The sequence below is a fragment of the Hemicordylus capensis genome, chromosome 4, assembly GCF_027244095.1.
Source record: "Hemicordylus capensis ecotype Gifberg chromosome 4, rHemCap1.1.pri, whole genome shotgun sequence".
Lineage (NCBI taxonomy): Eukaryota > Metazoa > Chordata > Lepidosauria > Squamata > Cordylidae > Hemicordylus > Hemicordylus capensis.
Window position 1 is genome coordinate 77,665,064 of NC_069660.1, and position 24,918 is coordinate 77,689,981.

The 24,918-nt window shown below is 41.9% G+C and overlaps 1 protein-coding gene across 7 annotated transcripts in view; it reads right to left on the reverse strand.

The window, feature by feature from the left end:
- Nucleotides 1-24,918, reverse strand: part of MAPK14 (mitogen-activated protein kinase 14) — a 50,899-nt gene that overhangs the window by 18,510 nt on the left and 7,471 nt on the right. For all 7 annotated transcript variants that reach the window (XM_053248603.1, XM_053248604.1, XM_053248607.1 and 4 more), the window contains 7 exons: nt 20,320-20,449; nt 12,571-12,629; nt 7,441-7,552; nt 6,659-6,688; nt 6,152-6,199; nt 4,111-4,225; nt 2,549-2,620 (listed from right to left, as the gene is read on the reverse strand). In XM_053248603.1, the coding sequence (XP_053104578.1) occupies nt 2,549-2,620; nt 4,111-4,225; nt 6,152-6,199; nt 6,659-6,688; nt 7,441-7,552; nt 12,571-12,629; nt 20,320-20,449 (566 nt within the window). The remainder of the gene's footprint in view (nt 1-2,548; nt 2,621-4,110; nt 4,226-6,151; nt 6,200-6,658; nt 6,689-7,440; nt 7,553-12,570; nt 12,630-20,319; nt 20,450-24,918) is intronic.

The window sequence follows — 24,918 nt, forward strand, 5'->3', positions numbered from 1 at the left end:
CCTCATTACGTTAGGTCTATCAATAACAGAATGTTAAGTGTACCAATGATGTAATTTGTGAACAGCTACACAAACTAAAGAAGTTTATATAAAGCACAAGGCAGAATAAAATTCACAAAGAACACTGAAAGCAAAAGCAAAGCATGCATGTCTCAGAAGTCCATCACCACAATCTTAAAGGAGCTGGCACACCCCTACACTGACATGCAGAAAAAGTACCCTGTCATTAGCAGCAGCAAGTATGCAAAAGCCAAGCTGTTAATTCTGATAAAGCTAAATTCAGATGCAATGATCAGAGTGGGTATATAAGGCAAAGAGTACCAAGAAAAAATTATTGTAACTTGATTACCTTTTGAAAAATCTCCCTGGTTTAGGGACAAGTTAAAGGCAGTAATTCTGCACCACAGACCTCCATCAAATTAGTTACCCCGGTTCCCTTTAGTATTTTCATATTATGACAAGAATTTAAGAACAAAACACCCCTCCAACAGGTTAATCAAGGGACAACATGTGAAGACACCCCAATCAACCATTTCGAAGTAAGAGATCACCCTTATGTGGATGAGGATAGAAGTAGAATCCTTAACTACTGGGAAAACTTCAAACTTAACTTCTCAACGCTACCAAACTGGGCTTCTATTGATATGGTCAAATCTGTATCCTTTCCCAAGATGCTCTCCCAAACATTGGCAACATGTAATTCAACTATGGAAATTAACTGTCAGCACTGCAATTTCTGTATGAAATTATAACTTGGTTACTCGATCACCAGCAGCTACAGGGAAGATCAAGTCAGCAGCACCCATTATTCTTAATGGAGTTCAAGAAGCCACAGGCGATCACGCACCTCTTGCAAATCAGATTGCAAGAGGTGAACAATGAGAGATGCTTTGCAAATTACAGATACTGGTTTTACATGCTTGTTATTTGTGTATTTCCATTAAGTGAATGCACAATACTATTATTTGATCATAGGTCTGCATTATTCCCATCAAGTACAAAGCAGCACTCCCCACCCTAGTGGTAACGTGAATACCACACATGGAGCCCAGAATATTGGTGGAAAGTAAATTCACTTGTACGTAGGAACATATAAATGAAATGCATAAAGACAATACAGAAACACAGCACAATATTTATATAACAAGAATGATAGTGGAAACCAGCATGCCTGTTTTGATTTGTAGGGCAAGAGAAATATTTCTTCACATACCTTAGACAAGAAAGAAAGAGAAAGAGAGAGAAGCAAGCATATTGTACAAATGGACAAAGAGGAACAAATTTAATAAGGTGAACAAAGAGGATTAGGGAGCTAAAGCAAGGACAAATCTAAGATGTAGGTCATAAACCGTTTCTACCTTCTTTCTTCACTTTCTAAAGTTAGAGGAAAAGAAAGCATTATCATGGGATATATACAAGAAGATAATGAATGCCAAAGTTCTTCAATTAAAGTGTCAATGTTTACATAAGACTAACCTCAAGTATGTAAGGCTAGAGAAATGGCATTAAGACTTAGCTTTTTCTTCCAGGGGACATTAAATATTTGGATAATTGAACACAGAATTACATCTTCTTTTCACTAGATATCAACATATGTATTGTATTGCTTTAAGAGGATAATCTAGGAGTCAGGTTCAATATATTCCTTAAAGGGAGAGATAATGTGAGCACAACTCTGGCAATCTATCTGTGTGATTGGCACTCAGAGGCTTACATCCATATCATTGAAGATAATGGGACATGTTAGTCATGACTAATGTATCCCATTAATTTCCATGAGATTACACATGAGTAATTTGGTCTGGATGTCAGTCATTATCTGTAGATTTACATCCAAGATTGGAAGGTAAACAAGGTAAGTCACATTTAGGAGTTACGTTAGAACAGATTCTTTGATCTACCTATTTATTGTTTGTTTGTTTTTTCAAGCCAAGAGGCAGGCTTGTCAAGAAATCCCTTTCCTTTGTGGTTTCCAAAAATTTTGAGTACATCCATCTTTTCATATCACCACAAGTTTCACAGAACATTTGGTTTGCTGAAACTGGAAAACAGCCGCAGAGAAAGCGAAAAACTGTTTTCCTGCTTTTTAAAAAATTAAGAGAAAAGATTGTCCTTTTCAAAAGGGATATTTGATGCTCTAAGTACAAGCACAGGATGTGACACTGTTAAAGGCACCCCCACCCCCATTCTCAAATAATGCATTTTAGCCATGGGTGGAAAGCATTCTTGTAGACAATCTCCAGTAGTTCTCAATAGAATGGATCCTGTCAAAATAGGCCTGTATTCATTTGTACATCAAAGAATCAATCCATCAACACCAGAGAAAGGCTCAGATACAGAGTGCAAAGCTCTTTCATAAACCTTTTTATGGAAAATGTTACAGCAGGGATTCCCAAACTTGGATTCCCAGAAAAATGGATCCCCATTGTGGTTGGGGGTGATGGGAGCAGTCCCAAAACAGCTGGGGACCCAAGGCTGGGAACCTTTGCTGTAACAGTATATGAAAATAAAATGTTTCAGTTTGTTTTTAGATGCTTTTAAAGGATACGGTCCGTACCAGGGAACAGTGTTCTTCCAGTCAACAGTTCAGCCATAATGCATCCAACCGACCAAATATCAACTAGGGAAAAAGCAAACATTAGAAGCCAATGGCTCCCCATAGTCACACAGCTATTTTAGTAATCTGATCATTAAAAAATGTTACAGTGGGCAGCCCAATCCTTCAATGCTCAACTCATCCTAAGACTTTATTATATACCAGGAAAGAGCACACATTTCTACTTTGGCAATGCAAAGAGGCACCTTTTAAAAGTGGCGATTCTCTTTATTTAGCAGGGGGAAAGTAACTGGCCCTATCCACCCCCCGCACAGTACTTCCAGTGACTGTTGCTGGTGTCTGTTTCTTTTTAGATTGGGAGCCCTTTGCGGACAGGGATCCATTTTGTTTATCTTATTTATTTGTTATTTCTCTGTGTGAACCACCCTGAGCCATTTTTGGAAGGGCAGTATCGAAATCAAATAAATAAATAAGTATGATCTGAAAAGTTCAAGTGCAGAACTGCTCAATCAGTTTTAAAAATATAAATATCAAATGACACACTTTGATATCTTATATTAAAGGAGGGTTAGACAATACATTGATACTAGCTTAACCTGCACAGAGCATCTGTGCGCTAGTACTTGATTGCCCCCTCAGCCCCTGCCACAGTCCCCCTCACCTATGAAAGACCCTTACCTGAGCCGCACTCCTGCTCCTCCATCCCATTGCTTCCATCCCCCTCATCCCTCTTGGTTGTGGCTGCAGTGTTGCTGGCGCCTATTGGCCAAGCTGCAGCCCCCAATCCCCAGAGACCTCCATATCCTCACCCGAGCCCTGTTCCTGCACCTCACAGGAGCAGCAGCAGACGATGACTGGGCCCTTCCTTGCTGCTGCCACCACGGCCGCTCATTCCCCTCAGACCGCTGACAAGCTTGGGCCCATCCCTTGCCTTCCTGTCCCCCTCTGCCAATGACCTCAGTAGCCCCAAACAGCAGCAGTGGTTGACTGAGTCCTTCCTTGCCGCCGCCGCCGCCGCTGCCATGGCTGCTCATTCCCCTCAGGCTGCTGATAGGCTCAGGCCCATCCCTTGCACATCTTTCTTTCTTCCCCCTCTTTCTCACTCTCCCCCTTCCAGAGTTAGCATATCTTATTCATCTAGTTTCCTCATTTAATTCACACAGCGGCAGCCTCCTTCTCCTGAAGGGGCTCTTTCCTCCCTCACAACCCCTCTCTTCACAGACCCCTGCCCACTATCCTTTTAGATTCCTCTCCTCTACAATCAAGAACATCTTCCGACCACTAACAGTTGCATTCCAACTGATCTTAACCATCACATGCTCCTCCCCCCTATCTGCATATGGAATCCCCACTACCCAATCATCACAGTGCCACAGGCTCTTCCCCCCATCTGCATATGGAATACCCACTGCCCAATCAGGTGCTTCTGTTCATAAACTCTCGCGAGAGCTGCCACACACGGGATTAGCCACGGGTATGCTTCAGAATTATACAGATAGATAGATCAGTGCTGTTTAATAATCTCAAATGATTCAGCTAGGAAGACACAGTACCTGTTTGATTGTAATGCATCCAGTTCAGCATGATCTCAGGAGCTCTGTACCACCTGGTTGCTACATACCCCGTCATCTCATCATCTGTGTGTCGAGCCAATCCAAAATCCAGAATCTGCAGAACAAGGAAGTTAGCAATGCACTGTACAATGTAGGGATGTGCTCAAAACCGGTTTGCCTGGTTCGGTTCGATTTCGAACCGGGTTCAACCCAAGAGGGGGTGGTTTGGTTTTGTTCAAACTCCCCCTGGTTCGGTTCGAATTTGAACTGTTTTGAACTGGTTCAAACCTTCAAAAGTGGGTGGGGTGGTAGCTGGCACCCATGAGTACCTGCCACCCAAACCCCAAAGCAATCAGACACTCGTACAACTTTTTATGAATTTTTGAAATTTATTTATATATTTTTCTCATAGGGTATAATGGTACTTGAACCAGCCCATTATTTCCTGTTGTGGAGTGCCAACAACCACCCACCCAACCATGGGTGCCAACAACCACCCAAACCCTGAAGCAATCAGACAACCCTATGATTTTTTATGAATATTTGAAATATTTTTAGTTATTTTTCTCATAGGGTATAATGGGACCCGAACCAGCCCATATCCCCTATTGTGGAGCACCTAGGGGCACAAAAGTGGAGTGGATGGTAGGCACCCACCCACAACACCCCAAGGCAATCGGACAATCCTCTGATTACTGGTGAATTTTAAAAGTATTTTGGAATTCCGCATAGGAAATAATGAGGATTGCAGCAAATGTATAGCTTCACGTCAGGAGGGAAAGGGGTGGCCTAGAGCAGAGTGTGGTGGGTGGTAGTGCCCAAGGGGAGCAAGGAAGCTATCAGAAGTATTTGAAAGGAATTGGGCAAAAGGCTGATTTTTAAGTGATTTTTGAAGTTTATGTGTCTTTAAGGTTAGCAATGAGAGTGGATTCATGGTTTGTCATTGAAAATCTTATATGCTACTAAAGAATCTACACTCAGAACACTTCAGGAACAACAAAACCCAGTACCCCATGGGTTAGCAACCCACGGGGGTGGTTAGCACCCTCTGTGCACTACAACACCACTCACTCTGGGCCACCCCAGCATCCCACAAGTGGCTTTAAGGTTTTTCTCCATAGGGAAGAATGGAGGTTGTCCAGGTTTTAGCAGCCCCATAACTGCACTTGGAGGGTGCTGCGGTGGCCCAGAGTGAGGGTGCCACTCCCATATGATTTTTTATGAATATCTGAAATATTTTTAATTTTCTCATATTTCAAATATTCATAAAAAATCATAGGGGTGTCCAATTGCTTTGGGGTTTGGGTGGTTTGCACCCATGGGTGCTCCACAATAGGGAATAATGGGCTGGTTCAAGTCCAATTATACTCTGAGAAATTTTTTTTTCAAAAATTCATTAAAAATCGTACGAGTGTCGTTGCTTTGGGGTTTGGGTGGCAGGTACCCCTGGGTGCCAGCTATCTCCCCACCCACCTTTGGAGGTTCGATCCAGTTCGAATCAAACCACCCCCAGTTTGGTTCGAATTCAAACCTGTAGCTCGAACCTGATGGCTGGTTTGGTTCGAATTCGAACCGATTTGCACATCCCTAGTACAATGGTGGGTGTGTGTGAGCACAGTGGAGAGAGAAAAAGACTTATTCGATCAGGTAAAACTGGGGGAAACCAAGACTGAATGGAAGGGAAGACTCTGAAACAGTTCCAGAAATAGATTTGGTAATACCAAGATTTTGCCAGGCTCAAGCTGCCAAGGATTTACAATACACCAGTGATTCTCTAACTTCACTGTGCACCATTCTGACCAAGAGTATTTACACAGTTACACAACCCCAAAAGTGCCAGACTGAAACTTTTATTGAATATTTTTTGTGGAAACAGAATACCACTGCCTGTATATTCAGAAAGCATTTGACCTGGATCATCAAGCAGATATGCTAAGTTCCTGTACTTTCATATCAAGCTACTTAGGTCCTGACCTACAAGCAGAGGAATGATCACTAGGCTACCCATAAACCACACATGAGCACATTAACCCCAAATTACCTTCAGCTCACAGTCCTCATTCACAGCTAGGTTACTTGGTTTTAAATCCTGAAAGAAAGAAAAATATCCGTGTCAGCACTGGACTTTAACAAATCTGCCCAAATCTAGAATTTAACACTGACAATAATACAATCCCTTCATGTATGTCTTACTGAGCTTTTCAACAACCTCAATCAACTTTATGTACTGTATAAGCAAAAAGAATTGTAAAAGTGTGCCATATTCGTGCAAGTCAAAACACAAAAAAGTCCTGCGATCTGCAGGCACATGTTAAGAGTCAAACTCGATTGGCAGAGCCAACATTATGGCAAAGAGAGCTAATACTGAACATAGTATCCAAGTTTCAGCTCCCTCTCCTTCAGCATTAACTTAAACTTTTACTGCATTATTATTCGACAGCTTTCTATTCAGTTCTGCAGTTGCTCTGATACACAAGGATCCAGTGCTACATTTTTCAAAGATACTGCTTTCAGTGCATATTTAAGTTATGCCAACAGTACTACTTACTCTGTGTATAATGTCAGCCGAATGAATATACTGAAAAGTAAAAGATATTTTCTAGATTAGGTCTAGGGCACCATTTTTCGTTTCCTTATTATGAAAGTCTCTCTTTTCTAATGCATTTATCTATCTATTTATCTACCTATGTATCAAATTTGTACACCTCAACAAACTTTAGTCTCTGAGTAGATTACAACAACATAAAACAAGCTAACCGTCCAAAAAGAAAAACCTTAATACAATTTAAAACCACAATCAAATTAAAAAGCTTGGATGAAGAGATAAGCTTTAAACAGTATTTACATAGCTCCACCATGCATATAGATCCACTTAATGGAACAGCAGGGAAATGGCTTGACTAGCAAGCCAGAGGTTGTTGGTTCGAATCCCAGACTATGGGAAACACCTACATCGGGCAACAGCGATATAGGAAGATGCTGAAAGGCATCATCTCATACTACGTGGGAGATGGCAATGGTAAACCCCTCCTGTATTCTACCAAAGAAAACCACAGGGCTCTGTGGATGCCAAGAGTCGACACTGACTGGATGGCACACTTTACTTTACTTACCAGGGCAACTGATCTTTCATGACTGCTATGATGAGGTTAACTCCAACTGTTTCAGGAGAGCAAGTATGTAACAACGTATTTGCCCGAATGCAAGTCATCCATATGGACAATTATATCAAAGGGGCGGGGGCACATTCAGCATTTCTGCTGGATTTCTTACGTTATTATGAACAAGTATTATGTATAGTTACTATAGTAATAGAGCTGATGTAAATACCTTCAAACCACGAAGAATTTGATAGATAAGAAACTGTACATGATCATCTGTGAGCTTTTGACATTTCACAATGTTGTTCAGATCTGCTCCCATGAGATGGGTTACAAGGTATCTAGAAAACAGAAGTTGCCTCTGTGAGATAGTTGAGAATGTCAGAGTGCTTACTGTGTTTGGATAAGGAATCAAACTTTATTGTACAAGCTAAATGCCATGACAAAAAGGAAACATACATACATGGAACAAGTTCAAAAATGGAGCATAGACAAAATTAAAGATATAGATCAAAGAACTTGATTTGCCCCCTCAACCCAACAAATGTAGTTCTGAGCTTCCTTGCTGTTAAGGGCAAACATGGTAGATACAGTATATATCAACAGCACATTGCAATCGGATGAAGCAGCTGTAGCATCTGGAATAAGGAAACATGCTCAGAACTGCTTGAGTATTTCTGTTTTGGTTTTGTAAGCCCCTTTGGAACAGGAAACCATTTTCTCATTCCTCTGCTGTGTAAATCACTTTGTGAACTTTTCAACAGAAGTTCATGAAGTGGTTTGTGAACCACATTTTAAAATAATTAAAACCATCAGGAATCAACACTACATTGAATTTAGAATCTCTCACTCTCCCCTGCCACCCATAGGGAGCATTCTGCTGAAATATAGGAACACAGCGTTTGTTTTTTTAAATGTATAATGTCAATGCAATAGAAATAATTTAGACAGTTAAGTCTAGAAGTGTGTGACACTTGTGGTTCCAATGCACCAAGGATAATGCATTCCTAACAAAAGACCCTCCCTGATAGTTTACGTGGGATTTGGTCGTTGTGCTGACCACTTTACTGAGTACGTGGCAGTGCTGTATGAACACCAGTAATTGGATCATGGTCACTCTGTTCGCACACAGTTCCAGACTGGATGCTGTGGCAAGGCTGACTGGTTCTACTTCCCCTGGGCAACCTGGTTGTTGCAGTGGGAACCTAGTCCTGTAGGCCGGCATCGGAGCTTATTACTCAGGGGGAGGGGTCCCTGGCTATCACTGGGGAGATCCACCACTGTAGGGATGTGGGTGGGCACAGGAACTGTCTGCTGAGAGTGTGCCATATGTGACTGGAAAGGGAGCAGTAACCACTGCAGCAGGTGAGCATGCCAATCGATGCAGGCAGTCACGGAGCCTAGTACCTGGGCAAGCAGCAGGAGATCTGCATAGGTGTTTTGCAGTAAGGAAGGCAGGATTTGGCAGATCTTGTTCCATCTGTCTGAGGGATGCAAAATGGTTGACCTGATGGTGTCAAACCATGCCCCAAGGTGTTGGAGGATTTGTGTCAGTGAGAGGCGATAGAAATAATTTAGACAGTTAAATCTAGAAGTGTGTGACACTTGTGGTTCCAATGCACCAAGGAGAATGCATTCCTAACAAAAGACTATCTGCAATGAGGTAGCTCTGTATTTCAAAACCAATACAAAACTCTGCAGACCTCATTGTTGCTTAGGATTTACTCTACTTAAAAATTCTGCTAAAATGCAAGGCTTCTGAAAGCTGCAGTGCAATTTAATTGTAAAAGCAATGTGTTCATTATTTGTTTATTTCAAAGCAGATTTAAATATATAGACTGCTCTGTCCAAAAGGCTCAGGCCATAGCAACTGTACATGCTTAGACCAAAACATCTAAGACAGTCTCCAACAGGGATGTGCACGAACCGGTACGGCGCTCTTTTTTGGGAGCGCCGAACCAATTCGCAAGTCTGGCATTCAAACTGGTTTGGAGACAGGGGATCCTTTAAGGGGCAGGTAGGGTGCCCTTACCTGCCCCGCCACTTTTCCCCCACTGGCACTCTCTCCAAAAGCGTTGGTGCAGGGCTGCAGCATACCTCCTTGCAGCCTTGGTGAACGTCACCACACAAATGGCCGACATTCGTGTGCACGGCGGGCAGGTCATCTTCCCTGCCCCTTAAAGGACCCCCCCACCTCCCGGGAGCACAGAAGTTAAGACATGCACACCCCTAGTCTTCAAGCCAAATGAATGCTAGGGCTGCTTCATACAGGGCCTTAGCTTGTAGATTGTATATGTGGTGAGACAAAGGAGCAAGTCTTGGGCTTCTCCACCACCACCATATGTAGAACCTCAAACATGAACCAGGCCTATATGATAAGACCCCACTAACAAACACAACTCATTCACCCCTTTTTTCCTATGGTATTGCAAGAGCAAGGCCTATGCCACGCAATAATTCACAGGTACTCTCCACCCTACCCCACCCACAAGCCAGAGCAGTATCAACCAGATCCTAGAGGGGGGGAAAGGGAGTTATTTTAAACACACACATGCTCGCCCAGAGAAGGAGACTTTTAAAATATCATCATTTCACTATATCTGCATCCCACTTTCAAAAGTGAAGTTAATTAGGCTAATCTCGATACCGATTCAGTCTTTCAATTTCTCCACAAAAGTGGAAGAAGGTGTACAGAGTGTGTACAAAGTGAATGGCACTTTTAAAGACCTATTAAGAAATACTTCTACATGCTCTTATTAAAACAGGAAGCCTGTTTCAACATGTTCCTTGAAACTATTACATACAAGCCTAACAGGTTTTAAGACACAGCTATTTAGGACAGTTGCCATTTGATAATCCACTAGTCTCATCATACAGCCACAAATACATTGAGTTGGCTTTGACACATGGTTGAAGAAACCAGGCCTCAGTTGTTCCAACTGACTTCTATTCAAACGATGAATGGGATTCTAACACATCACCCTTCTTGCTAACTTTAGCAGTTCTCACCCAAACTCAAGGACTACAAGTCTGATCCAAAACCATGACAACTCTACTTTGCTCATTGTGGATTTCTTAAAGCCTTTTCCCACTCCCCCCATTACATGAAACTTTAAGTTAAGTGTCACTATTTCTCAACTGAACTAAGATTCTTAAGCAGCTATTCTCGACTGTGGTTTGTGTATCCCCAGAGGTCCTCGAGGGCTTTCCTGGGGTAAGCTGTCATTCCCTGTAAGCCAGCCTCTATCTGTTCCAGGCCTATCTTTTGTCTGTTGCTTAACTGCTGAGACGAAGCATCAACTGCTTTTATCATTACACAACCATTCCTCCCACTGCTTTTGGTAAGTTTTCCCCCACAGTGTTACTAATTAGGCATATTTCCACAGCAATATAGAAATATAGAAAATTTTGGTCCCAAGGGGTCTCTTACTCATGATGCAAGTAAAACAAGGCATGATTATACCAAGACTTCTCTCTCTCTTTTTGGTTGGGGGTATCTGCAACCACCCAAGTTCTCAGAAGGGGAACACTACTCAAAGTTTGGAATATCCAACAATCTCCATCAGCCACTGAAGAGGTCCAAGATTTACAAAGGTAATTCAGGGCACTTAAGTAGTTATGAAACACTGATTTGAGTACATTTCTGACCAGAACCGCAGTCCTGCACCCAGTGCCATTCAATTCCAACAGCTTAAATTAGCAGAGCTGGGTGCTGCAATATTTCAAAACTGATGAACTGTCAAGGAACTATTATACATTCCCCTTCCAGTCAGTCTAGTAGCAAAGATCAAAACTTGATTTTGGACAGCACAAAGTTTGTTCAACGCCTCTAACTATTTGAAATTGGAAACCTAAACTCTAACCGTGTGCTCCGATATAGAGGCATAAAGGCAGACATGAATACAACGAAGTGACAACAAAGCCAATAAATGGTCTTAAAGAGAGAATTTTAATGAGGATTTCATGTCACAGCAGCTGATAGCTCAATTATAGCATCTGAGAGTTATCTGCATGCAGATCCCTCACATTTGATTATTCAAATAATTGCATCAGATAGAGTTGTTCTGCAGAACTGGCTCAAAAAACTGCTGTTAAGCATTGATATAACAACTGGAAACCAGCTGTCAAATGCTGCTTCCCAGTACATGTAGATACAGCAACATATTCACATGCTCTTCATATTACAGTGTACATTACTTTCTCTCTATTCCTGTATACCGAAAATATATGAAGCAGCCTTTAACTATACTTCTACAATTAAAAGGTTAATGAAATAGAAGATAGACTTATTTGTTCCATGTATATAATCTCTAGGGGTGTACATGGAACCGCTTTGGCCAGTTCTGAACTGAATTAGAACTGACCTAGCCCGGTTCCATGTCTGCCTGAACTGGGTCTGGTCTGACTATCAAACATAGTCAGACCAGTTTGGGGGATATACTTGTAAAGGGGAAAATGGTGAGGTTTCCCCTTTACAAGAATAGGGTGAGGGACCCTTTTACGAGTAAGGGGTGGCTGGGCGGGAGTGGCGAGTGAGCAAGTAGCTGCTTACCACAAGATCCACTCACCCTCCTAGAGGTAGTGCACTCCCAGCTCTTTTATCAAGCCACCACCAAGCTGGCAGCTTGGTAGAAGAGGGGAGAGCGCACTGCTTGGGGTTGCTGTGAGGGGGAGCAGTGGCGCCAGCCAGGTAAGCAGACTACTTACTTGCTCGCTGCCCCTACCTGACGCCCTTATCATGAACTGGTCTGCCCAAACCAGGCCTGGTTCAGTTCAATCACGGACCAAACCACCCCCAATTTGGTCCACAATCGAACTGGTTTGGCACAAACCGTTCATGCATGCCCCTAATAATCTCATTCCTACATGGCAGTGTGAAGTCTTTGGTTTTATCACAACTTGGTATTAACTCTAGTTACAGGAAGGGGAAAGAGATTCCCCTTGAGTCTGCAAGTTTGTTCCTAAATCAAAGCTATGAATTTTGATTTATTTATTTGACACACTTATATACTGCTCTATATAAAATCTATATATTACCTATATTAAATTAAAATTTAAATAGCAACTAAAACCTAAAAATCATAACACAGATTAAAATTATCATAAATAAAACTTTAAAACATGATAAACTAAAATATTTATTTATTGCATTTAGAAGGCTTCAAGTTCCCTCCCTGGAATCTCCAAGATAGGGCTAAGAAAGACTACCGCCTGCAACCTTGGAGAAGCCGCTACCAGTCTGGGTAGACAATACTGAACTAGATGGATCAATGCTCTGACTCAGTATAAGGCAGCTTCCTATGTTCCTGTGTTCCTAACTCAGAAAAATTACAATATAGTTTCAAAAACTGTTACCTACACATCATTGAATTCCTCTAGTGACTTTGCAGGTGTGAACACATCAAGAAGACCGATAACCTAAAGGGGAAAAAAAAGATATTTTATACATTAATCTGCGCTTTCCCAACTCATGTACACTATACCAATTCAGAGAGCTTGCTATGTGCACATGGCTTGCTCATGAACAAGGCTTTTTCCTGATCTCCACACAGATGGAAGCTGAAAACAATTCATTCAAACTCTCTTGCAATGGGGCTAGGATGAGCAGCAGATCAGAAGATCAGAGCAGAGCCTTACTGCATGCATGGCCTCATCATGTTTCATCTCTGGCCTGGGGGCCACTGTAAACTATTTTCCTTAATACAAAGCTTTTTTATTTATTTCTTTTTTTAAAGACAGTTACTACTTAATTCCAAACATTCAAACTTTAAAAAAAAGAGAGAGAGAAGAAAGTCTGGCAAAACACTTAATCCAGTGCATAATAATTAACACTGAGTGCAACCCAAGTATAGCTAGATTTTGGTAGGTACATAAGAAACATAAGAACAGCCCTGCTGGATCAGGCCCAAGGCCCATCTAGTCCAGCATCCTGTTTCGTACAGTGGCCCACCAGATGCCTGGTGGTACAAAACCACTAACTTCAGTGAAGTGCAACACTGTGGTTAGAAGCCACTGCCAGTGAGGTAGTTTACTGACAGGAAGATGCGGACACTGGCTGTAGGCCAATTGATCAGGGGGAGGCGGGGAAAAGAAAAGAAAACCTGCCTTTATCAGTATCCATTGGGAGGCAGCTGTCGAGGCAAGGGACAGTTCAATCGGCAATTGCGTGGTGCTGACTGAACCACTGCAGCTGCCTCTCCACGGTTAGTGGTACACAAGTATGCTTCCCACGCCACTGCATACTCCACATAGTCCTCAGCAGGCAATTCCTAACAGAGAACCACCTCCCTCTTGTTCTGAAGTGCCTTAATACACCATTATCTCTTTTGCGGGCGGGGGCAATGAATTAAAGGAGACCTGTTTACAATCACAAGAGACAATTTACTGGGTTACATACAATATTGTGTTACATTGCTCTGATTCCACTGTTAGCTCATTAATGAGAGTGCTAAAGTTAGTGGATATCCAAGTACTATTACAGAGTGCAACAACGCTGATTTTGTATTCAGTTGCCAGCTCAGCAGTGGAGAATTCCCCCAGCCCTTTGGCGAGCAGCACTCAGCACTATACAGATCTCCTCACCAGAGGTCTCATTTCTACTGCCATTTTTGAGAAGGTAAGAAACAGCAGAAATCCTTTTTGAGCAACAAGAGAGAGCTCCCACTGTTTCTTACCATCTGCATATCCCAGTGGAAATGACAGAAGACCTACTTTACTCCAAAATGGATCTGCCTGTGTGCCACAAAACGATTTGATGAAAGAGAGAGGACTGGGGGCAAACACAAATAATGGCTGACTAGTGAGCTAAGCCTAAATGTGTGGATCCCTGCATTTGGTATCATTGCAGCCCAGAGAAAGAGACTAGGGCTGTGTGCAGACCAAGGCTTCATGGTTCGGACTGAGCTCAGACCGAACCGCAGATCCGCGACCTGGTTTGGTTCAGCTCGGGCCAACTGCAAACCGGTTTGACAATCTGAGGGTGGCTCTGGTGAGAGGCACCTTTAAAAGTAAATAAGCATGTCCTTACTGGTGGTCAAACTGCTCCAGGCAGCTTCCTTGTGTGGTGGTGTGGAGGCCAGGTGAATGCCAGAGCTGCACCACAGCTGCACGCGGGCTGCTGAAAGAAGCAATGCTGCACCAGGAAGCTGCCTTACCACTGCTAAGGACCTGCATATTTTCATTTAAAAGTGCCTCTCGCTGCCCTCCCCCAGCGTCACCCTCAAACCGGTTTGTGGTTGGCCCGAGCTGGACCAAACAATGGCTTGGCCCCAACGCTGACTGAACCATGAAACCTTGGTCCATGCACATGCCTAAAAGTAACTAATGTCTGGTTTACAGCCCAATAACACTGTAAACCACCCAGAGATGAAAGTTTAGGGGAGTGTACAAATTTAACAAACAAATCTGATTAGGAGAAATGAGAAATATGCAAGCCTTTAAGACACTGTAGCCAGAGATGTTAAAGTTAGCCATATATCCAGAAAACAGCATTTGCTCTTCCAAGCTGAATAACCATCACTTTGTTAGTCTGCATGCCGATTAGTGCTCCCCCAAACCAAAGCCATATTTGCAGTGTGAATAAGACTGGCTATGCGCCAAAGGCAGACCTGTATCTAATTTAGACCAGTCAAATCAAGAAAATTGCCTCATTTCTGATGTGTCCATAAAACGTACAATATTTTAGAAAAATAAACACATTTTTACCCTCAACTGATATCCCTTACTCTCATACAAGCTGTTCTAGTGAAAAGTAGCAGCCCAACAGCAGCAAGTTTAAACCTTTGCTTAATTTAGAATGCCAAATTCTACTTAACTAGGCATTTTACAACACAGAATGCATTTCTAGATAACTATGAGATATCTTGAATGAACTATACATTCTAGATAGTTTATACCATTGCAATTCTACTCTCTGCCACTGCAAATTTACACTTGAAACTCTGCTAGGAACTCTCTTGGGATGTGGGAAGAATGTGATTTGGATCAAGGAAGAATTAAAGTATTCCTGCCACTCCTATGACTCACTCATATACATCACCCCTTCCTGAAGTGGCTTTTCCTGTTTAAGTGATGTTGTCAGACTAACATTACATGTTTTCATTAACATGGCCCTATTACCAGGACAATGAAGTAGGATTGGAAACAGGTGATTTTCACACACAGTCCCTAGTACTGCTGTGGGTATAAATCTTTCCAGCACTTTATCAAACCTATTCCCACAATATGAGCCCTATTCTGACATTATATTGTACGTACATGTGTCTGTACACATGTACATGTTTTGTGTGAGTGACATGTTTTCATTTTAAAAGTAAACCTGGGCATAAGCCTCCCCAAATGCAGGGTACAGACAGGAAGTGCACCACTGTCATGTGTGTTGAACATAATGGAACTATAATAAAGATGAATTTGTGGTTCAGGTATCTTTGCTAGTTCCATTCACATTTCCTTTTTCAAAGGCTTAATGATAAAGGAAGGTTTTTATAAGGAGTAATATCACATTTTGGCATACACCTCTTAGACATACCATGTTTTGCTTTTATGTATACACATGGATGTACTGCTGCGATACATAATTGAGCCGCAGAGATTTCTATCACTAGTGTACACTTGCATAGTACACTAAGCATAGATCATCTTTGTTGCATACCACTAAGCATAGATTGGATTACAATGTTCCAAGAGGGCTGCCTTTTTTGGACAAGATGTGGAAAACAAGTGGAGTTATGGATGCTGAGCACTGAACAGCTAAACATTTAATAGTTAAGACAAACTTTATAGGTTAGGTGCTTCAATATACATTTAAATGGCCTAGTTTGATTGCTCTAGCTTCTTACTTTGTATTCACAGATTCTTGTGGTTAGTTTCCAAAAGTAATGATAGCAACACTACATAGGGCAACATTGTAAAATCATGACAATTTCCACAGTAATGCATCATAAAGAACTTATGGAAGCTAGTGCTCCATACATTTTTCCTCATCCACAGTAGGTACTTTTAATGTGGACATATGTGTTGTATCTGATTACCTACTGAAGCCAAAAGTACAGTTAATGCAGCATCATGCGAAGTGTCCATGAACTAAAGCATATCTATCAGCAACTGGAGGCTGCAGTCTGGTTTGTTGCTTTTCTTAATGGAAGTGGAATAGTTTGAGCCCCTGGTGGCGCAGTGGTAAAACTGCTGCCCTGTAACCAGAAGGTTACAAGTTCAATCCTGACCAGGGGCTCAAGGTTGACTCAGCCTTCCATCCTTCCGAGGTCGGTAAAATGAGTACCCAGAATGTTGGGGGCAATATGCTAAATCATTGTAAACCGCTTAGAGAGCTCCGGCTATAGAGCGGTATATAAATGTAAGTGCTATTGCTATTGCTATTTGGGATTTTGTTGCTGTTAAATCAGAGTTGACTATGTTAAAAGGTTCAGTGTACAAACAATAAGATGAATCATTTAAATGCTTATTAAACAATATTTGCATCCTTAAGTGGAGCCACATACTATATTAACACTTACAAAATGGCCCATCCCAAGGATGCCTTAGAAGTTACCAAATGACTTGCCACTTCCTGTTCCTATTCAGCCCAGCACATATCACTCCCAAGGAAAAGATTTCTTTTACAATGCTCACAAGAATTTTAAGTGGACATAACATTGTCAAAAGAAATCAATTATAGCTGCACTGCACCTGAAGCAAAATGTCCCTTCAAAAAAGAGAATTATCTTCCATTAAAACAAAATAAGCCAATATGAAGAATAGGAATTTCAATGTATACATTCTAATTTTTACACTTGAATTGATGGAAGTTGAGAACTTCTCCATGAAGGGATTAATATGAATACCCTCCCTCCCTTCCCCAGTACTCCTTCTCTTTACACCCACTCCACAAAAACCTTATAAATGGGACACGGCACCAATTCAATTTCTACTATACACACCTTATAATTAAAGCAAAAGGAATCAAAAAGAGAGAAAGCATGCCACAGACTTTGGGCCAATTCTTAACAACACACACTATTGTGATGAAAAATAGTGAACACAGAAATTGCATGGTTGACCTAGTCAAGTCAGGACTGATCATATTATCTGTATCCAAATAACACAAAGAGCTTGAATTATTGTTCTTGAGTATCTTACTTTTCTTTTCTTAAAAAAATATGGCTGACATTTAGACTAAACCCCACACTGTCGTGCGATGGAAAATCCTGACACAAGAGGCCATTTTCAGAAATCTCTCTTTCCTTCGACAGTCACCTCTACCTCCTGAAGTTATGACCTTGAGAGTTGGTGGTGGTGGGAGGGTTCCCTCAGTTATCTCATTTCAGGAAGCTGAAGAGGGATGGGGAGATCATCAAAATTGCCTTTAAGCAAGGAAAACCCTGGCATGCTGATGCAGGGTTAGTCTGGATGCCAGTCAAAGTTTATTAAAATATTGGTAAACTATCTTTTATGTTGAGTGTCTAAATCTAGGCTTTGTGGTTGCAGAAAGGTTATAGGTAAAACCCACAAAAGCCTTCTGCATGTTCTTGTGGGCAAGACTATAGGAAGGGCTTCTGTGATGCAGTTTCTTGCCCTTTCACATCGTTCCTAACCAACTCCCACTGTCCACCTAGCAATGATAATCTTTTCTCTTAGGTCTTTCTTTGTCCTTTACCAATACAATTTTTTCTGAATTCTTTGTTCAGCAATCGTTAAAAAGCTGCAATGATGAAATTTGGGGGCAAAAATTCCAAAATATTTTGTAATACTACAAATGAAGTACATCAAGGCCTAACCAATATGAATTTGGTGCAGGACTAGCTTCCTATATGAATGGTAAAGACACAGGATTCTTTTACATTTTAAGGAAGCATTTTGCTATACAGTGAAGATACAGATAATCATCAATAATAAGCACCAGCATAAAAATCCACCTAAATGGTACTGATCCCAAAAGCTATCATTAGAACTGAAAGTTCTGTGAAAATGTTTAGTAGCATTTGCTGAAAGACCTCCCTAGATAGTTTTATTAAAATATTTCTATCCTACATTTCTGTATATAAATAGGATCCCAAGGCAGTTAAAAAACAGTTAGCACAAGAATAAAATAACTATCAGTATTCTAAAAATTCAACACAGGAAAAACAGCATAACTGAAGCCAAACTAAGGCATGTATGTGAGAGGGAGGGAGGGACACACACACAAAATTATTGTTCAGTGGGATTTTGGCCCGTGCCAAAAGCCCCATGGAGCAATAGGGTTTTCTGTATGTGTGTGATTGCCACAAGGGAATGGATCAGACAAGCCTTCTGGAGTAAGGAGTTTCTTAGTCTGAGTACCACAACCCAGGCAGTGCTGTCCTGCATACCTACTAGCCACACCTCTGTCAATTGTATTTTGAATGCTTAAACACACAACAATACAATGAATTTCTGTTTCAAAGTCCTAAAGTCTATATTGTGTCGCACTTACTTGCTAACTGCAGAATTTGTTGGGCAAGGGTACAATTTTAAAGTGTTCTGGTTAAAACACACACACACCCCATTACTGCAAACTTCTGTGAATGTCAGTCTTAACACTAGAGTCTTCTTCACGGGAGCATAAGAGGAAGGGTTTTGTGTGTGTGTTTTTTGCAACACCCCTGTTGCAGTGTTCCAGAAACATTCGTAATTGGAGGTATTTTGCAACAGTTCCCACATTTGAGGACTGAGACATTAAAGACCCATTATTTCCCTAAAGTTTAAGCCTGGCCTCTAGTCAGAGGACAGTCTATAGGAAAATCCTGAAATCAGAATGTATAGAAGAACATATCTGCAATGAGGAAATACTCATTGCAAACAATCCCACATCAAGCCAGTTTTAAAACTACAAACTTCTAATGATAAGTGAAACTTGCAATAAGGCTTGAAAGCACAACATACTCAAACCACAAAAATTTGTAGAACAGCGGTTCAGACATATCATATCCCAGGCTTTAGCCATGATGAAGGGACAAGGAATGGATTGTGAAACCATGGACTCCACCAACTCCTTCTCTTTACTACAACACAAATGGAACCCACGACAAAAGTGTCACGTCAGGTCCAAAATATCATACTAGGGAGGAAAGGACAGAATAGGACATTGATAGGCAGAATAAGGTGAAATGTAGCGTTTAGTAGAGATGTGCACCAGACCGGTCCAGGGCCATATTATAGGCCTCCGAACCGGTCCGGATTGGGGCCTGTCCGGGGGGGGGGGGGGGAGATGTAGCTTTAAGGGTGGGGGGGTAGTACTTACCCCTCCCGCCGCTTTCCCCCCTCCGGCACTCATTGTTTCGGCAAAGTTTTTGGGGTGGCAGCGTTCCTTCCTGCCTCCCCTGCCCCTGTCGTTGCCCGGCAAAAGCAGAAGTCGGTTGCACGCATGCACCCTTCACGGTGTGCCCACGCCTAGAAAAGTGGTGGGGTGGTGGAGGGCCAGGTCTTTCTTTAAAAAGACCTGCTTTTTAAAGAAACCGACTCCTGCCTGCATGAGCTGTTCATGCACATCCCTATTTCAGAGGTTTTTGTCAGAAGAGTTTTTTTGTTTGGGTATACTATATTTTTTGCATTCACCCCCCCCTTTTTTTAAAAAAAATTAAGGTTTGCTTCTTTTTGGTTTTAGGACATCCTTTCTTGGTTTTTGTTTGGCCCTTTCTTCCCCTTTTTCCTTTATATAGCCTGTGTCTTGTGTAACATTTTACACCAACTGTCACTAACTGTCAATGTATTCCTTGCTCTTGCCCTCCCCCATTCTCCTAATTCTCCCCCCGCCCCCCAACAAACTCCCAAGATTGGAAGCTTCTGTTGATTGACAGGAGGAGGAGACCCGACTTTTAGAATCTTTGCTTGAGCTTTCTGTTGTGTCGATTTCTTTCAGAGGTGGTTTTTGGTTCTGGGGTGAGGTCCAGGTTTCCCCCACATTTGGGGGCTTGCCTTGTGGTCCCTCTTAACATAACCAAATGCCCCCGCAACCCACTCTTAATGAGAACTTGTGGAGGTTTAGTGCCTGTCCACAGGCTCCATTTGCAGTCAGCAACATATTAGTACAAAGTCCCCCCTGGGATCTGAACAAAAATGAAGTGCATGTTTCTAGGTTGCTCCTTGAACTTACATTTTCATGTTTCATATGTTTAAGGAGACGCAGTTCACGGTAGGTCCTTTTGGCATGTATGATGGACTGAAATGGTCTGGACAATTTCTTCACAGCCACTCGCAGGCCAGTTTTAGCATCAGAGGCAGAGCTAGAAAACAAGGTTTACAAGAATCAATACTCATATCAAAACTGAAACGCAACTCCTCAGTGAAAATAATTAACAGCTATCTTTTGCCTATATAGTAACTACAGCTTTTAATCTATAGGATAAAATAAGCTACAAGTTTAAGGTTTGGGTCAGCGTGGGATAGAAAGCAAACATGAAGGAGCTCTTAACAGTGTTCAGAAATAAAATTTTCAGTCTTAAAATGTGATTACCTTGGGAAATAGATTTGCAAAGAATGGCAAATTTCGCAATCATTTAGCAATTCACAAGAAATAAGAATGATTTCCTGAGACTTCCTTGAATATTTCAGCCTCAAAATCACTTAACAATTGAGAGTTTTCTGTGAACTAGGGCCAAAGTATTTGCCAAAATACACTGCACTCCTCAGAATACAGAATCTCTAGGTTTGAGTAACTTGCTAAGAGAGGTCTAAATATTAGCTTTTCAGAGACTTGAGGTGGTATGGAATGGAAGAGTTATCCTCATCCAAGGTACACATATGCTTAAACTGGTTTTAAAGATTTTAATAGCACTTCTGGATCTCTCCAAACTGGGTGAGTGGGCAACAAAATGGCAAATGGGGTTCAGTGTTGGCAAGTGTAAAGTGATGCACATTGGGATGAAAAACCCCAACTTCAAGTACACATTGATGGGATCTGAGCTGTCAGTGACTGACCAGGAGAGGGATCTTGTGGTCATGGCGGACAGCTCATTGAAAAGAGTTAACTCAGTGTGCGGCAGATGTGAAAAAGGCCAATTCCATGCTAGGGATCATTAGGAAGGGGAATGAAAATAAAACTGCTAGAGAGAAATTCTTCTCCCTCTCACATAACACTAACCAGGGGTCATCCCATGAAATTGATTGCTAGGAAATTTAGAACCAACAAACGGAAGTACTTTTTCACACAACACATAATCAAGTTGTGGAATTCTCTGCCACAAGATGTGGTGACAGCCAACAACCTGGATGGCTTTAAGAGGGTTTTGGATAACATTATGGAGGAGAGGTCTATCAACAGCTACTAGTTGGAGGACTATAGGCCACCTCCAGCCTCAAAGGCAGGATGCCTCTGAGTACCAGTTGCAGGGAAATAACAGCAGGAGAGAGGGCATGCCCTTAACTCCTGCCTGTGGGCTTCCAGTGGCATCTGGTGGGCCACTGTGTGAAACAGGATGCTGGACTAGATGGGCATTGGGCCTGAACCAGCAGGGCTGTTCTTACCCTTGAAAAGCCAGAAGTATCATCTACTATAGCAGAACTAGTGAACCTGCAATATTATATGGTGGCATCATTCTCATGGGCACCAGGTGAAAAATGTCAGTAGTGAACATCACACTTCCCATATGAACAGAACAATTTTGGAATGTTTCTTAAAGTTTAACTCTTTTGTATTTTATTATGTGAAATAAGAGATCCCTAGTCATATATCCAGCTCTTTTTTAAAAAATAGGGAGCAAGAGAATACAGTGCAAATTTTCACCCAGTAGTGAATTTAACTAAATGAGAAGATGTTTGCCTCCGAGTATAGTCCAATTAATCACTCTATTGATTTCTGTGGGATTAGTGGAAGCAGTTGCAATTAGAAACCAATATAATTATCAAGCTTCCATTCTAGAACCAGGCTATTGTCACATTCCCCTCTTAAAACGAGCAGGCTACTACTATGGATTTGTTTTGTTGTTTTAACACAATTGTGCTGGGCTCCTGAACATAAAATACAAGTTATCATTGGAAGAATTGTCTTCAAAGTAATAGCAGTAGTAGATTTTATTTGCATTTAGTTATCAGACCATAGCAAAACAAACAGAATTGTCTTTCTATACTGCCCCATCTGTCAGTTCTGGGCGGTTCACAACAAGCAAAAGACAATCAAAAACAAACTAAAACTAAAACAGTATATACAATTTTAAAAGTATTTAAAAGCTCTGGAAGGCCAGGCCAAAAAAGTCTTAAGGGCTCTCTTGAAGGCCAGTAATGTTGTTAAGCCTCAGATTTATGCAGGGAGTGAATTCCATAGCCTATGAGAAGTTGCAGAGAAGGTCTGATCCAAAGTCAATACCAGATGAACTGGTGGCAGCTGGAGGAAGCCCTCTCCAGGTGATCTTGGGCAGTGGAGCACAATGCACAGTGGGGAAGAAGAAGGCGCTCTCTAAGATAACCCAGACCCACATCATTCAGAGCTTTAAAAAGTAATATCTAATACTTTGTATTTTGCCTAGAAATAAAGTGCAATTGTTTAAACACAAGCATGTGGTCTTTCCGGGTTGCCCCGGAGACCAATCTGGCTGGTATATTTTGAACTGAAGCTTCCACAAACATACAAGACAGCCCTACATAGAGATAATTGCAGTAGTCAAGCCTGGAGGCTACTAGCTGGCAGTGTTCCCTCTAAGGGGCACGCACATGCGCGCGCACACAAGTGTTTTGGTGTCCTCTCAGTTAACTTTAGATCCCACCCAGGGTGAATCAGAAAGAACCCAATGAATGCATGTGTGCACACATTGCCGTGATACTGCCGTCTAGAACAAATCTCATTCCGCACAAGGATGAAAAAAATCAAAGGGAACTCTGCTAGATGGTGTTTTGAGGTTGTTCTCCTCAAGGAAAGGAATGGATGCAGCTTTCGAATCCGCCAAAATTGATAAAGGGAACTCCTAGACATAGCCGCCACCTGAGATACAGAGTGAGGCCGGGAACCAGTGTACTCCCAAATAGGGATATGCACAAACTGGTTTGGAGTTCCTTTTATGGGCCTCCGAACCAGTTCGAGCCCTGACCGGCTCGAAGGTTCGATGGTGGGGTGGTGGCTTTAATGGCGGGAGAGGATGCATCCCCTCCCCCGCGTTTCCCCTGCCAGTACGCGATTCCCTAAAAGCCCATCAGGGCGCCAGTGTACCTCCCTGCTGCCCCGTTCCGATGTTTACCAGATGTAACTGGAAGTACTAGCAGCGACGTACACAAGTACTAGCTGCGACGTGCACAGTCGCAGCTATTACTTCTAGTTACATCCAGTAAACATCGGAACGGGGCGGCCGAGAGGTATGCTGCTGCCCCGACGGGCTTTTAGGAAATCATGCACTGGCGGGGGAAATGTGGCTGGGGTGGGTGGGTGTAAGTGCATCCTCCCAAAGCCATCCCGCCGAACCGGTCCCTGCCGGTTCCGTGCACATCCCTACTCCCCAACTGCGTACTTGTTCTTTCTGGAGCAGTGCAACCCCATTCAGGATAAGACAATCCATCCCATCCCTCAAGTTCCAATCCCCCACAATGAGCAGCTCCATCTTGTTTGGATTCAGTTTCAATGTATTATTGCTCATCCAGTCCATTACTGCTGGTAGGCAGGCAATTAGAGAGAGAATGCCATTTCCTGATAATGTTGAGATGGAGAAATAGATCTGGGCATCATCAACAAACTGAACATCTTGCACCAAAATTTCTGATGATCTCACACAGCAGTTTTATGTAGATATTAAAAGCACTGGTGACAGAATGAAGTTGGTATAAGAGCAACTGTCACCAAGTATCACCATCTGAAATCTACTTGTGAGATAGGAGTGGAACCACAAAAAAACTAGTCTTCAAAGAATAAATTCTGTTTTACTTTAGCTTATACGTGTGTCCCTGCACTGCACCCTCTCTCCATCCATGTTGCAAGAACCAGAAAATGTTTAGCTGCCAAATGAATTCCATTTCTTTTAAAATGCAAAGAAAGAAAAAGCAGAAGTTCTGCTACACAAAACAGCGGAACCTAGATAGTTTGAAATATTAAGAATAATCTAGACAACAGAAACAGTCAAGAGAGGAATATGCTCATGCTTCAAACTAACATCACATGACTTTAAGAAAATCCAGACCATGTTGTGCGATTTTGTGACTAAGTAGTTCAAAAGTACTGGAGACAAAACCAATACTTTTAACAGTTCAGTGAGAAGTCATGTGAATTATTTAAACAGAGTTTAAGAGTGTGATTTGAGCAAACTACTTCATTTGTAGCAAGCACATCTGCAAAGCAAACCTATGCATGCTTATTCAAGTTCAGTTGAGTTTGTTTCCTAGTAAATGTGTTTAGGATTGCAGTCGCAGTGGCTCATGCTGGACTTCTATTTGCTCTCTACTAAATGAATCCAATTTGAAGCTGTTTAAGTACACAAAATAGCATTTAATCTCATTTTACCTGACAATGATGACCCAAGTGATACATTGCTTTAACAAGAGTTTAAGGAAAGAATTTCTCTCCATTCTTTCCCTGAATTCTGCAATGCTAGGTCAAACTTTTAACACTACAAAATCTACAAATTTTACACTAGCCCTTGTGTTGATCTTAATCCAGCTCCAGGGAACATAGAAGAGCTGGTCTTGTGGTAGCAAGCATGACTTGTCCCCTTAGCTAAGCAGGGTCTGCCCTGGTTGCATATGAATGGGAGACTTGATGTGTGAGCACTGCAAGATA